Consider the following 14631-nt stretch of genomic DNA (forward strand, 5'->3'; position numbering starts at 1 on the left):
TCGCCACCTGTCGCATCACACGGAAACCTGTGTGTTGGATGATCAGGGTATGACTTGGCTGCACGAACGTGTGCGATGGCTACTATCGCTTTTTTCTCTCCAGATAATTCTCATCGATAAATTGGCCTCCCAGTGCGGCATTCTTGATCACTGTAGAAGTCTGCGAGATGTGGCGCCAATTACATGACAACCAGGGTCAGACGTTGGGCTCCAGAAGGGCCAGAGAGCGCGTCGGGCAATTGACGAGAACTATCTAAACCGCCGAATAAAGGAGAGATGGGATCCGCCAACGCCGCCAACTTTCCATAACTTTCCACCAGTCATCACACTCATTGCAAGGTAATAGGAGCCAGTCCTGTTCCCATGTAAGTGTGCAATCGTGTGTTTGCGATAAACAGCGGGAGAGAACGTTTGGTCCGGCAAAGACGACCTCGCAATGGCCTCTTGACCACTTCACTGCTTGGCCGCGTCCATGTGGAATCGGCTTCCAGAGAAACCCGGCCTTGTGTGCTGGGGATTCAAACTCCAGACTGCTCTACTTTTCGCCACGGCCTCATCGCCTGGAGCGTGGCTCGTGCCTGAGTTGGCAGGCCAATGGCGGTTCTCGCCATCTATACGGTTTGATGATTATTCTGTTAAACCTATTTAGTAACTTATACCTTTAACTCGATAAGGCCAGGATCCAGGATCCTCTTTATTAGCGTCGTAAGCAAGGCCTGTACGCGCGGCGTCTATGTTTGCCTGACAGTGCCCGCTTGGACGAAGCCGCTCCCTTGCGACAGTCACACTGCGTCCCTCACCGAGGCAAGCCCACCGACATCATCGACTTTGGCCTCCCGTCTCGTCCATGGCCGACAGAAGAGAGCACGGAGCGTCGGCCGCGGCACCTCGGCCTCCCACCAAGATGGTGCTCCGGCCCGCGCCGTCGACGCACGCCGAACCATGCAGCACAAAGGCGGCCGTGCGCTTCGTCCTGCCGGGCGCTCGTCCCGAACACGGTACGTGCAGGCATGTTTATACAAGTTGGTATGATATATAATTATGGGCTCATCTCCCCTGTTCTGCAGAGGTGGTGCGCATCAACACCAACGCCCCGGCCCAGCCGCTCCTCGATCCCGCCGCGCTGGAGCAGTGGAGATAGCATCACCAAGTAGCCGAAGAGAGAGCAAGTCCACTGCCCATCCTCCCTGCACTTGCGTGACTCCATCGAGGTCCTGCATGCCGCAGGAAATGTCTGAAATGTCAGCACCTATCACGGGCTGGGATGCCCGAGAGGCCCAATCTGCTTCCGACCCTTGTTGTACGGCATCTTCATGTCTAGCCAACATCCCCCCCTCTTCCTCCATCCCTCTCCTCCACCAGCTCGTCGACGAGTTTTCTTACTAAACCGCCCGCTGCTGCTTATGCTGAGCTGTGTAGATCCCATCCCCTCTCCCCCCCTTGCGCAAGACCGCCTACCCGCACATCCCCTGCTCCCCGGACCCTGCACACGAAAGAGCCATGGCCTCCTTCACCGTGCCCCTCTTCATCAACGGCCAAGAACACCACCCGCCCAAGACATTCGACGTCGTCAGCCCCGCCACCGGAAAGACGGCCCATCGGTGCAGCGCCGCCTCCGTCGACGATGCCGCCGCCGCCGTCGACGCTGCCGCAGGCGCCTTCACGTCGTGGAAGCGGACCACGCCCTCGCGGCGGCGGGACATCTTGCTGGGAGCGGCCGACATCATCAACAGTCGGCGCGAGGAGCTCACCCGCTGTCTAATGGAAGAAACCGGCGCCGCGAGGTCGTGGGCAGACTTCAACATCGACCATGCGACGGAAATGCTCAAGGATACCGCCGGCCGTATCGCGACTTTGGAGGGATCTTTCCCGGCCATGATGGATCCCGACTCCAGCGGCATCGTCATGCGGGAGCCGTACGGCGTCGTTCTGGCCATTGCGCCGTGGTATGTCCCCTGTCCCCCGATCGGACCAGGCCACTTACACGCCGTCAGGAACGCCCCCTTCATCCTCGGCGTCCGGGCCTTTGCGCTCCCCATTGCCGCCGGCAACACCGTCGTTCTCAAGGCTTCCGAGACGGCGCCCCGATGCATATGGGCCATGGTCTCTGCCCTGCACGAAGCCGGACTGCCCGGCGGTGTATTGAACATGATTGTCCATGAGCGCTCTGCGGCTGCCTCGGCCACGGCGGCTCTCATTGCGAATCCGCACGTAAAGAAGATCAACTTTACGGGCAGCACGCCCGTGGGCCGCGTCATTGCAAAGCTCGCTGGAGAGCATCTCAAGCCCGTAGTCTTGGAACTTGGCGGCAAGGCGCCCGCCATCGTGTGGGAAGACGCAGACCTGCAGCTCGCCGCCGAGCAGTGTGCCTTGGGGGCTTTCGCCCATTCGGGCCAGATTTGCATGTCGACGGAAAAGATTCTCGTCCACAAGGCCGTCAAGCAGCAGTTTGTGGACAGATTCAAGGCCGCAGTCGAAAAGGAATTCCCGTCGAGCGCCGAAGCGTTGACGCTCATCAGCAGCGCCGCAGTCCAGAGGAACAAGCAGCTCATCACCAACGCCGCAGACAGAGGCGCATCTATCATCTACGGGGACATCAACGCACCGCAAGTAAGTGAGACGAGGCTGCGGCCCATCATCGTGGACAGGGTGACGGCGGACATGGACATTTACACGACGGAATCCTTCGGTCCCACGGTGTCGCTCGTCGAGATCGACTCGGAGGAGCAGGCCATCCGCCTCGCAAACGACACCGACTTTGGCCTGTCGTCTGCCGTCTTCACCCAGGACCTTGGGCGGGGACTGCGGCTTGCGCGCGAGCTGGAGACAGGGGCCGTCCACATCAACAGCAAGACGGTTCACGACGAGGCCGTCCTGCCGCACGGCGGAGCAAAGGCTAGCGGCTACGGGCGGTTCAACGCAGCCCGAGGCTTGGACGAGTGGGTGAGAACCAAGAATGTCACCTTTAAACATTAGACGCTGGTTTGGGGCCGGGAGAGTTGCCTTTCCTCGGGCTCTCTTCATGGGCTGGGCGCTGGGCAGGGGTTGAAGGGTGGATGCTTTGCGCGCGACTTGCCTCTCTCTATTTCAAGCAACGATGGCCTCGAATGGCAATGTCTGCATCATATCAAGTCTTGAGAAGCGATGCCAATGAACATGAAATGAATTCTCATGTGTTCGTTCGTAGAACAAGAAAAAGGAACAGAAGAGGAAAGGAAAAGTCTCTGTTAATTCTTGCGCATGCCCTATCGATAAGATGGACCGCCACCGCCTCCGGGCCGGGTAATCCATGGCCGTCCAAACGGGGGAATTTTGAGACGACTTGCCCGGCCGTTTCTCCATCTCATCACCACCTCTCGCCTCTCCCGAATTCCCCGACCGGCAACTCTCCATCGCAGCTCAGTCCCTCGAGCGCCCGTCCCTCGCCTCCCTCCCTCTCCCCTCCAGACACGCCAGCCCACCATGTCGTTCCTCGGACTCGGCCGCCAGCAGCCCACGTCGGAGCAAAAGATTGCCGCCGTCGAGGGCGAGATGCGCATGATGGCCGACACCTACAACCGGTTCGTCCCCTGTGCTGCTTCGTATCCTGCTCGAAGCCAATCTCCGTCGCCGTCGGCTCTGCTAACGATCTATAATTCGCTCCCACGTTCGACGTAGGCTGCAAAAAGCATGCCAGAAAAAGTGCATCCCCACCGACTACCGCGAGGCCGAGCTCAACAAGGGCGAGTCCGTCTGCCTCGACCGCTGCACCGCAAAGTTCCTCGACACCTCCATGAAGGTCTCCGAGATTATGCAGCAGCAGGGCCAGGCCATGGGCGCCGCGCCCCAGCAGGGCGGAGGCCTCTTCTAGCCGGGCCGGTCCCTGGGAACAGACGGGATGGGGTGGCTTGACGATACACTTGACGAGGGAAAAGGGGAGGGCCATGGTCAACGTCGACTGAATGGACGGGGGTCGGAGACACTTGTACGAGTATTGAACGGGCACATTCTTCTTGGTATACAAAAGCAGCGGCCGGCTGCGGCGAGAGCCCATGTAGATGGACATTCTCGCCCACCAGACGCCATCTCACAATGAGGCACCCTCTCATCTTTTGCTGCCTGCTAGTTAATCTCACCGGAAAAAGACGACGCTATCAACGGGCAGCCGTCATATACCAAAATGGACATTTCATACAGAGCTCCAGCGCAAATGCCAGTGTAAACATCATCCCGTCTCACGCGTAATGTTGGGACCCGTCCCCACGCCCGTCAACGTCCTCACAAACCAGTGCAGCCAGCTCTCCGTCTCCAGCTGCAGCTTGAGCTGCTCGGCCCGCTTCTCCACGCCGTCCACCTGCCTTTCAAAGTTCTGAATCCCGTCCTCCACATCGTGCACCTTTTGCACGAGGCTGTCGATCTCGTACTCGAGCCGCGCAAAGAGAACCTCGATCTCCTTGATGCTCTCGCCGAGGCTGCCGCGCTCCACAGCCAGCAGCTCATCCGAGTTGTGCCTCACTCGCTGGCACGCCTCGTTTAGCTGCTGGTAAAGGTTCTGCAGTTCCGAGCTGTGGCGGACGTAGCGCTCGTTGAGCAGCTCCACCATCTTCATCTTTTCTTCCACCCAGGGCTTGGCGTCGTGCATAATGCCGTCGATGAGCCGCCCGAGATGCTCGGCTCCGTCCGCCCTAGCCCCGTAAAGGTCCACGTCGCCCGTCGTATCCATAATGTCCACAATCTCGGTCCACGTGAGAATGGCTGGCTCCGCATCACCAAACGACATCCGACGCGCCCATCGATTCTCGTTCATGGCGTGCTTGTGAGCAAGATCCGAGACCCCGCAGCTGTGCCGTCGAGACACCGCCAGCTGCCTTCCCTCCGACCTGCGTTCTGCGTCAAGAAAGGGCCCCTGAAGATCGTTTTCGTCCGTCATGGGTCGAGCTCGCGACAATGATTGAGGCAGCATGTCCTTTCGTATCTCTGTCCCAATGTTGTCGAGCGTGCTCTCCAAGTCTGACGACCTCTCGTCTGTCGGCTTCTTGCCTATTTTCGAATCCAAAAGCGAGGCTGATGCATCGCGATAGTCATTCGACGACCGTGGCAACGCATCCGCATCTCCTCGTCTAATGCCAGCCAGGTACTCTTCAGGCATGTTCTTCAAGGGAAAGGCGCTCGAGACGACCGCCGGGCTGGAAGCCAAGGCAGATGCCTGTGCAGCGCCTGCCGCAACAGCGCTCGTGTTCCCGCTCTCCCAAAAGTCCTCCTTTGCAGAAGCTGACGGGCGGCTTGCGTGGCCTCGACGGCTGCCGCCGACGGCGTCCTTGATCCTGCCCAGGCCTGATCGGGCATCGTTCATTTTCCCAGCCACACTCTTGAACACGTTTCTCCTCAGTGCGTCCCGGTCCCCAGCGTTGTCCGCTATGCTGGTGGGCGGCCCGGGTGGAAACGTCGAATATGGGGCGGTGCCATCTTCCTTCTTTCTCGTCTCCAGATCTTCCTCCAGGGGCAAGGACTGCGTGCGCTTGGCCGCCTGGCCGGCAGTATCGTGCTTGATCAAGACGGTGCCTCCGAGTTCCTGATCATAGTCGGCGTGCTCGGTATGCGTTCTTCGGGCTTTCCCGTGCCAGAGCCACTTGGGCCGCTCACCGTAGGCAAGGTTGGCAAATCTGTCAATGTCAAGCGTCTCGATATCTGCGAGCCCTCCCTTGTCCCTGCCAGAGACCATGTCCATGACAATCTCCCCCCTCTTGCCGCCGATTTCACTGACTGTCGATTTGACGGCCTTTTGCACGCCCCAGCCTTCCCCGGAGGCCGCCTTGGCCGTGGCGGTATGAAGTCTGAACAGAGTCTGGCGGTCCAGTCGTCGTGTCTTGTCCAGTTTCTGCTGCTTCTGAAAGTAGGCGACCCCGCGCTTGGTGTTTTCAATGTCAAAGACGTCCTTTGACACCGGGGCCCCGTACCAGTGCAGCCTGTTTCTTGCCCCCATGAGCATCCCCAGAAGAGCGGCCACGGTCGAGGGCCCCAGGATGCCGTCTGTGGGCTCGAAATTGTAGTGTTCGGCTCCGACTTCGGTCCACCAGTCGGCGATGGCAGTCTCGGTGACATCGCAGAGTAGGCCGTCGATATACTCGGTGTCTAGCTTCTCAAACATGTAGAGGGCGACTTGGCACAGCTTGATGAGCTCCGCGACGGACTGGAGAAACGGGATCCGGTCACTGGTCCTGTAGAGTTGATGAAACTTGGCTTGGGTTGCCTCGGTCGGGTCTGTGAGAGTCAAGCCCGAGCGGCCCGAGCACCCCAGTCGTTTCAAGTCCTCGTTGACGATGAAGAGCTGTCGGTGTTTCCGCACGTCTCCATCCGGGACGGGAATGACGGTGAGGGCGGAGGGAAAGCTGCTTAGGTTCGTGACCAGCAGCTCCCCGAGATCAGTCGCCTTGGGCCGAGCGTGATGCTGCTGGGCAGCCTTGAGGTAGATGTGCAGCCTGGCGGACCAGAGGGCCTCGTCTTCCGGGACTGCGAGCACGCCGACAGTGATGGAGTGTGTCTCGTCCCCGGTATACGTCGCAATGACAAGGGTAGGCGATTTTCTCGAGCACGCCCACTGCTCGACGAGGTAGAGTTCGTATCCGCGCATGACGCTCCGGTGCTCGACAATCTGCACGCAAGCGTCTTCCTCGAGAAATCTTTGATGGAGTCATAAGCATTCGGCATTGGACCGCACCCGTGGGTGTTTTGCTGCCCGTACCTGAAAGCAACAGGGTCTGGGAAGACAATGCTGCGCCGCGGGACCGGAGTGGCAAGCGACGACGAGGCTACGCCATCCGGCATCTGGACGTCTGGCGGCGCCGAAGAAGCGTCCTGTTTGGAGAAGCGCAACGCGGCCCCCGGCTTGGAGGAGGGCGCTTCATCGTCGCGATGAAGTCTCCCGTCCTGGTGCACAGGTGGGGGGAAGCTCCTATGCGATGCCATCTGCCGGCGCGGCCAACCCAGGCTGACGAGATGGGCATCCCCGAAGCTACAACCATCAAGTCGGCGATGTGTGGTTTGTCTCGAGCGCAAGGTTCCTGGTGTTGGAGCTGTCGCGACACATGTGACGCAACCAAGTTGCAGTACGTGGCTGCTGCTCCAGAGTACCGCGACAAGGGTGTAATTATCGTGTGGCTTGAAACGTCCCTCTCGAACCCCACACGCGCGGCAGATGGCGTTATAGACATATCGGGGCTATTCGAAAAGAGAGGTGCCGAAGCAAAGCGCCGACGGAAGCGACAGTTAGCACCCATGGCGAATTCTCATTCTGGAGCAACAAAGATGATTGCTCTTACAGTTGGCCTGCTACAGCTCGTTTTTGACCGAGCCAATCTCATCTCCAGCACGTAACCGCCGTGGCAAGGTCAAGGCCAATGCCGACCGGAGCTCTCTTAGACGCATACCCATATCCATAGATGCCGGATGCCGGGACCTTATGTATCTAGTGGGGTACTTAATCGTCCTGCCTGATGTGCTGATTATCGATAGCCACTTGCCGGTAGAGCCTGGGCGTCCTCGTGCTCCGTACATTCCCAGAGCCTCCACGACAGCCGACGACGACGATTTACCTTGCCAGATCCCGCCCTTCGCCGGCCTCTCTCGTCACGCACCTGCCATACGGAGTACATCGGATACACGGCTTTGCACACGCACTTATTCTATCTAGAGACCCGCCACTTTCGTGCCTTCTTATCGAGTCGAACGCCCATCAGCTCCAGCGGCGCCATGGCCGGCTCCGATGAAGACACGCAGTCTCCCTTTGCCCCGCTACTGGCCGATCTGGCTCGTATGCGAAGAGCCAATCTGAAGACTGCCATCGACGACGTGGACAAGATCCTTGACCTCTTGACCAAGGCGCGGGAGCAGGTCGCCGGAGGTATGGCAGACCAACGACCCTTGATGCCCGCTCCGGACTTTGCCCTAACTGCCTTTCTTAGATGTCGACGCCCATAGGATCGGCATGACAATGACTGCTCTCCAAAACCCAGTCAAGGCCCAGCTCGAGGACATCAACAGCGACTTAAAGGACGTGACCAGGGCCCAGAAGGGCTATGGCAAGGCCCTCGACAAGGTCAGTACTATCCGGTCCGAAGCACGCAGGCGCTGACCCAGCCCAGGCATTCCCCCAGCGAGAGCTCCCCATGGAGACGGACGCAATGGCAGATCACCCCGCGCTCATCAACCGCGCCCTGGCCATGCACCTCCTGCGCGAGGGCCAGTTCTCGGTCGCCTCGACCTTTCTCCGCGAGGAGGAAGACCAACGGCAGGACGACGAGTCCATGTCAGTGTACCATACCGCGTCTTCCCGGATAGACGAAGACGGCGACGACGAGATGAAGAGGGACGACGACGAAGACGACGCGGACGATGACGCGGACGACGACGGCGACTCGGCCATGCAGAACCTCTCCGAGGATTTGCAAGACAGATTCTCAGAAATGTACGGCATCCTCGCCCAGCTCAAGCAGCGCAACCTCACGCCGGCCATAGAGTGGGCGCGCGTCAACAATATCCGCCTCGAGGCAAAGGGCAGCAACCTCGAGTTTGAGCTGTGCAAGCTGCAGTACATCTGGCTCTTCAAGGGTCACGCCGCAAACGGCCTGCCCGACGACGAGAGCAACGGGCAGCGGGGCGCGCGCGCCTACGCCCACCGGCACCTGTCGCGCTTCCAGTCGCGCCACCTGCACGAGATCCAGCAGCTCGCCTGCGCCCTCATCTACATCTCCAACCTCGAGGCGTCGCCCTACCGCCAAGTCTTCGAGATCAACTCGGCCTTTGACGACGTGGCCGTCTCCTTCACCCGCGAGTTCTGCTCCCTGCTCGGCCTCTCCGCCGAGTCGCCCATGTACGTGGCCGTCACCGCCGGCTCCATCGCCCTGCCCCGCCTCATCAAGTACACGACGTACATGCGCGAGAAGAAGACGGAGTGGACGACGGAGAACGAGCTGGCCTTCGAGACGCCCCTGCCCGAGTCCATGATCTACCATCCCATCTTCGTCTGCCCCGTCAGCAAGGAGCAGACGACGGAGCAGAACCCGGCCATGATGCTGCCCTGCGGCCACGTCGTCTGCCGCGACAGCCTGCACCGCATCGCAAAGGGCTCGCGCTACAAGTGTCCCTACTGCCCGACCGAAGGACACATGAAGGACGCAATGAAGATTACCTTTTGAGGGCGCGTGTCCTCTCCTTGTTGGCTCCAAAAGGGAGGGGAAGGGGGGGGGGGCATTGTCTTTGGGCTGCCACATCCGGGCCGGTTTTCCATTCGTTGTTGGGTGGCGGGTTCAGGCGGCGTTATTGAGGCCACAGAGGCTCGGTACAGCGTTGTGATTAGTCGAGCATTTGCGGAACCAGGTGTCTCTTGTTTTTCTTGAATGGGGTGGGCGGACTTGTTTTCTGGCTTATTCCCCCTCGTCCCGAGGTACTCGCCGGCGTCGGGACCGGGGCTCATTAGGAATACCTGTAATAGCCATCGACAGCAGCCAGGACAGTGTTTTCCACAGTAGCCAAGATTTGCAGCCAACCATGGTGGCGACAGCGATTCACTCTGGTCATGACACGTCTCACGGCAGATCCAATGAAACAAGGCATGTTCGTGCAGACATCTCGACACAACCACCACGTCTGCGGAGAACGAGGGACAAACGCAAGTTCATCTATCAAACAACATCCTATCGGCCCTTGAGCCGCCAAGTCTCTCCGACGCTCCAACGGAGCGCAAAAAGAAAAGGGGAAAACCACGAAAGGAAAATAAGGCCGTTCAATCGCTATACATGTCCACACTATCTCTCCTGGCCGGCGGCGGCCCACCCGTCGCCTCCGCAAAGGCGCGTATCCAAAAACTCCACGTCGTCCGAGACAGATGAGGGCCGCGGACGGTGCGACGAAATAGGAAGATGAAAGGAAAAAGCCAAGGGGAAAAAAGGCGTCCACATGTTTCTTTTTATGTGAGGGATATCATCGGTAACGTATTCCATCGCGCCGAAAACCAGCCTACGGCCGCCGCCACCACCGTGAGCCAGCACCGTCTGGGTGGCGCCAAGGCGTTTGAGGGGGGAATCACTTTCTTCTTCGTTAAGTTCGTATCTTTGTACACGCATATTTCCAGCTTCCAGTCGTCCGACCGCACTCTGCGAGCGCCGAACATGACGCATTTCAGTCAATTGTCATCCGGCTTGGTAGCTGCGGCTTGACGTCGTGTAGGCTGATGGAGTGGGCATCCGGCTTCTCCTCGACCCTTCGCGGGGACAACAAGTGTGCTTTGAGGCCCTTGTCGAAGTTGCGCATGCAGATGATGGCGTTGGTGATGGTGAGGAGAATCAACAGGATGGTGATGACGGCAAAGGCTGTCAGGGACTTGCGCACGGCCTTGTACGATTCCTGGTACTCGGGCTGGTAGATGCGAACGAGCTTGAAGATGAAGTAGGTGAGGCCGCCTAGGTAGAGGACAATGACCGCCATCATGCCCGGCTTGTTCTCCCTGCGGGTGAAAAAGGCAGCGGCGAGCAGGATGCCGATGGTGATGGGGATCGTGGCAATGGTGAGGGCGAACTCGGGGTCGGATTTCTGGGCGACGATGACGACGAACTGAATGATGAAGCCCAGGAAAAAGAAGAAATCAAACTTGAGCAGGGCAATATAGATCTGCCTCCATGTCAGCGCCGCGAGCATGAGCGGCGGGAGAGTGGGTACTGACCTGGTAGTGAAGGAAACGCTTCTTCATGCGGTAGTCGGCGCCAATGTTCTTGAGGATATCCCAGGCAAACTCTTGGTAGAGCTTCCAGGAAATGAACATCAAGACGACGGTTGAGAGGGCAATGACGGCAGGAATGGCGACGAGAAAGGGCTTGACGTCGGACCAAAGCTCGTCGGGCGTGATGCCCGCCTTGAGCGCCTCGACGCCGAGGACCTCGAGAGCCACCTGAATCTGATCGACCTGAATGGCTGTGTAGACGAGCAGGGCGAGGTTGGCGATGCAGACGCCAATGACCTGGATTGTGTTCTTCATGCGCAGCGCATCCCAGACGACGACGAGCTCGTACAAAAAGCCGAAGATGAAGAGGGTCAAGAAGGTCGGGATGGTCTTGTACTGTGACTGGACCTCGGGCTTCTCGACCCAATTGCCGAGACTCATCTGGAACTTTGCAAAGACAAATCTAGGACGTAGGCTGTCAGTAGGCGACGACGAGAGCAGAGCGCCGGGAGCGGACGTACGACTCAAAGCCCAAGCACACAATGGCCTGGAGGCTCGTAACGCCCATGAAGGCGGCAGCCCACTTTGCGTTGAGGAAACCCATCCTGTCACGATGGACGCTCCGGGCCGGGGTGGAGGGGGTGACGCCTTGTCGATGGGCGTAACCTTGGTCGAAGCTCTTGTTCAGGTTGGCATTCTCTGCGTAGGCTGGCAGAGAGTATGCAGGCTGGGGATAAGCCTGGCCGTATTCTCGCGAGTATTCGGCGCTGTGGTTGTAGGAAGGACTGTGTTGAGCGCTGGAGTGTGAGAAGCCCGGATCGGCGCCCAGCAGGGACTTGCGAGAATCTAACCTGGCAGCCAGGGCGGGCGACAAGTTGACTCCGACCGGGAGTCTGCGGACGGGAACGAGGCGAGGACGGGTCGATGGACGGCACGGCGGAGGGGGCGATGGCGAGTGGTGGTTGAGAGAGACGCGATACGGACCGGTCGAGCTGATGAGGTCTGTTTGGGTTGGCCGAAGATCAACGACGGTCGGACGAGCGATGGCGAAAGGCGGCGCACAAAGCGAGGTCGAGAGCGGACTCGAAGGGGGAATACAGAGAGAGTCGGTCGCGGTCGGGGGAAATACGGCAGAGCAGACGGGAAGAGGCGGCGGGGTTGAGGAACGAGAGACTGAAGAGGCGTAGGGGAGGCGTAGGAGAGGCGTAGGAGAGATGATGAATGGATTGTTAGGATGTGGATTTGGCCGCCAAGCAGGGCAGGGAGGGGAAGGGGAGTTTAGAGTTGGGGGGGGGCTCGGGAGGATTTTTGTCGAGAAGGCGTCTGCGCGTGGCGTCCAAGCGGGTGTACCGCTGTACCCGCCTTTCGGGCTGTGTCTTAGCACGCGGCAGCCAAGGGGAGGTACTGAGTGATGCTAGCGTGCGTCGGCGAGTACATTACAGGGGACCGGAGGGCGGACGACGGGAGGTAGGGCTGGCAGGTACCCGGGGACAAGAGAAAAGGGGCAGTGAGGTAAGGTACCTAAGTGCCTGCCTGAAATGGAGTACAGCAGCGCAGCCTTGTCATGTGCACCAGCCAGTGCGTGCAAGGTACACGGGGTGCCGTGTGCGGATGCGGCGGGAAGCGTGTACAGCAGCGCGGCAGCCGAGTACAGGTACGGAGGGCGGTTGGTTGGCAGTGCTCTGGCCTGACTCTTCAAACAAGAAGCCCCTCCCATGCCTCGGGGCGGAGTGAGACTTTGGCAGGACGCCCCCCTTGGTCTGGTGCCCTGTGGCCTTTTTGTGAGCGCGAAGAGAGAATGGTGAGCAGACATGGTGAGCAGACATGGTGAGCAGACGCGGACGCTCCTCTGTTCTGTTGGAGCCCGCCCCATTGCCAACAAGTTCAAAATGGTAGGTAATTAGGTACGGTACTACAGTAGTAATTGAGTTCAAGTTGTTTGCGGGGCACGCGCGGCATAGACGCATTGCAGACACGATACGATACAGTAGGTAGTGTAATTATCTAAGGTACAGTACCTAGGTAGGTAGGTAGGTAGATACCTACATGGCAACTGTACATGCAGAAGCGCGTATCCATGTACAGGCCCACGGCAGCGATCCGGGCATCTACGTCGGGGCAAGTACCGAGCGAGGCCGACTGGCCCTTGCTCCGGGGGAGGGGGGGCTGTGCTCTCTCCTCCGCCCGGTCAGGGAATGATTCCCGCCAGCCCAAGGCCCCTGGAATGGACAGACTTCAGAAGACATGGTGAGGATACCTACCTATGAACGGATACCGTACAGTATAACAGAACGGCCATGTTGGCGATTACTCGTACGAGCCATGACTTGCGCCGCGCTTTGTACAGGGTTTGCATAAGCTCTTGGGGTCCGGCATCAACAAGTGCAATGACGGACGGGCCGGCCACCCGTCGTCGATGGGCTTGTTGGCCGGCCACCCCTCCGAGGCGCGCTCTCCTGTGCGACATATCGTACGTGCACCGAGTATCGTGCACCGAGTATCGTGCACCGAGTATCCATCCGTACGGGGTGCAGAAGTGCAGATACCTAGTTCCGTCTCTTTTCCCCCTGCCTGTCATCACTCAGCAGCGCGCTCCCGGGCTCGAGGCGCCGCCACCGCCTGTCCTGTACAACCGTGGCAGACGATATTCACAAGACATGGCGAGTGCGCCTAAGAAGCCTAAGAACAGCATTGCTTTCTGTCCAGAGAAGATTCCGTGCATGCTGCTGCCAGCCAACATAATTTGTATGCACATCCTGTACTCCCGGCCTTGCATCATCTGCAGCAGGAGGACAAAACAGGGCAGACGAGACGGCTCACTTCTGTAACACGACGGCCCAGCGTGAAACGAGTCCGAGGCAAAAGGCCGTCCGTTTCGTCTCGTCACTCGCGCCAAAAAAAGCACACGTGCCGCCTGGGTCCGCAACAGAGGTGACGGCCCGAGGTGAGGAGCAGGCGGATCAGAGACAGTCCCGAGGTTCCTTTGTCTTTTTCCCTGTCAGAAGCACCGTGTTTGGCGTTGCGGCACGGACAAGGTGAGACGCTGACTGAGACTTGCGAGAGAGCCAACCAACCAACCGCCGGCGCCGTCAACCAGCAGCGCGCGCGCGAGTGTGTGTGCGTGGTGGTGTGCTGTGTGGTACGTGTGTGCTGTACTGTAATTACAGATGCAGACAGGGAGCACCATGCACATCAAACTGTTTCCTCTGCGCGCCTGCCAAGGGCCGTGACGAAGCCCGACTTGGGGCTTGAACTGACTCTTCGCGTCTGTGCGGAATTACCCCATCAACGGCTATGGAGTCAGTAATACTGGGGAACATGATGAATGGAGAGCTGCCAGAATTGCGGCCTGCTCCGCACCAGATGAAGAAAAGTGGGAGGGGAGGGGAGAGAGAGAGGGAGGGAGGGAGAGAGAGAGAGGGAGAGAGGGAGATGGAGACAGACAGAGAGAGAGAGCTGCCCATGTTCTCAACACGTGTATCCGCATACAAAAAATACCCGCCGTCGAGTCACCAACACCGATAACACGCCTCTCCGCAGGCCGGGAGGACGGAACATGGACTGGCTCCAGCTTGTCCCGAGCATCCCGCCGGCCCATCCGGCCTTTATAGCGGAGCCGTCCCTTTCTTCACGTGAAGGAGTCCGGAGCTATTCATGACGAGGAGCGGCATCAATGGCGTACCAGCATGTAAGCCACCAGGGACGTCGGCTGAACCTACCCGGCCGGCTCACTCGCCGTGGCGGGATAGAGTCAATTCATCACGACCTGCAGCTTATATCCTAATTAACTTGGCTCAACTTGCACCGCCCGCACTGGCTCCCTGCGCCCACGTACGTTGAATGCCGAGGCGCTTCTCCCGTCTTGTCTCTCGCTCTCTCTCTCTTTTAACACCACATAGCTCCCTTGACAACAACATCACTCGACCCTTCCCCTCCAT

The 14631-nt window shown here is 59.1% G+C and overlaps 5 protein-coding genes across 5 annotated transcripts; 3 read left to right on the forward strand and 2 right to left on the reverse strand.

Moving 5' to 3' along the window:
• Positions 1-1500: 1500 nt before the first annotated feature.
• HRG_06470 (aldehyde dehydrogenase family domain-containing protein) lies at positions 1501-2976 on the forward strand (the record flags this gene model as incomplete). Its single annotated transcript, XM_044864941.1, has 2 exons — positions 1501-1946; positions 1995-2976. The coding sequence occupies 2 exons, from the start codon at positions 1501-1503 to the stop codon at positions 2974-2976; spliced, it is 1428 nt and encodes a 475-aa protein (XP_044719881.1).
• Positions 2977-3462: 486 nt separating this feature from the next.
• Positions 3463-3850, forward strand: HRG_06471 (tim10/DDP family zinc finger domain-containing protein; the record flags this gene model as incomplete). Its single annotated transcript, XM_044864942.1, has 2 exons — positions 3463-3560; positions 3658-3850. 2 exons carry the CDS (start codon positions 3463-3465, stop codon positions 3848-3850), a joined length of 291 nt encoding a protein of 96 aa, XP_044719882.1.
• A 354-nt stretch (positions 3851-4204) lies between these two features.
• Positions 4205-6804, reverse strand: HRG_06472 (Sin3 complex subunit (Stb2); the record flags this gene model as incomplete). The annotated part of the gene is made up of 2 exons (XM_044864943.1): positions 4205-6659; positions 6722-6804. 2 exons carry the CDS (start codon positions 6802-6804, stop codon positions 4205-4207), a joined length of 2538 nt encoding a protein of 845 aa, XP_044719883.1.
• A 924-nt stretch (positions 6805-7728) lies between these two features.
• On the forward strand, positions 7729-9173 carry HRG_06473 (RING-type zinc-finger domain-containing protein; the record flags this gene model as incomplete). The annotated part of the gene is made up of 4 exons (XM_044864944.1): positions 7729-7879; positions 7941-8074; positions 8121-8247; positions 8317-9173. The coding sequence occupies 4 exons, from the start codon at positions 7729-7731 to the stop codon at positions 9171-9173; spliced, it is 1269 nt and encodes a 422-aa protein (XP_044719884.1).
• A 982-nt stretch (positions 9174-10155) lies between these two features.
• HRG_06474 (putative UPF0658 golgi apparatus membrane protein) lies at positions 10156-11297 on the reverse strand (the record flags this gene model as incomplete). Its single annotated transcript, XM_044864945.1, has 3 exons — positions 10156-10644; positions 10697-11156; positions 11215-11297. 3 exons carry the CDS (start codon positions 11295-11297, stop codon positions 10156-10158), a joined length of 1032 nt encoding a protein of 343 aa, XP_044719885.1.
• Between the last annotated feature and the right edge of the window lie 3334 nt (positions 11298-14631).

This window comes from Hirsutella rhossiliensis, assembly GCF_020360975.1.
Source record: "Hirsutella rhossiliensis strain HR02 chromosome Unknown scaffold00006, whole genome shotgun sequence".
In the NCBI taxonomy this organism is placed as follows: domain Eukaryota; kingdom Fungi; phylum Ascomycota; class Sordariomycetes; order Hypocreales; family Ophiocordycipitaceae; genus Hirsutella; species Hirsutella rhossiliensis.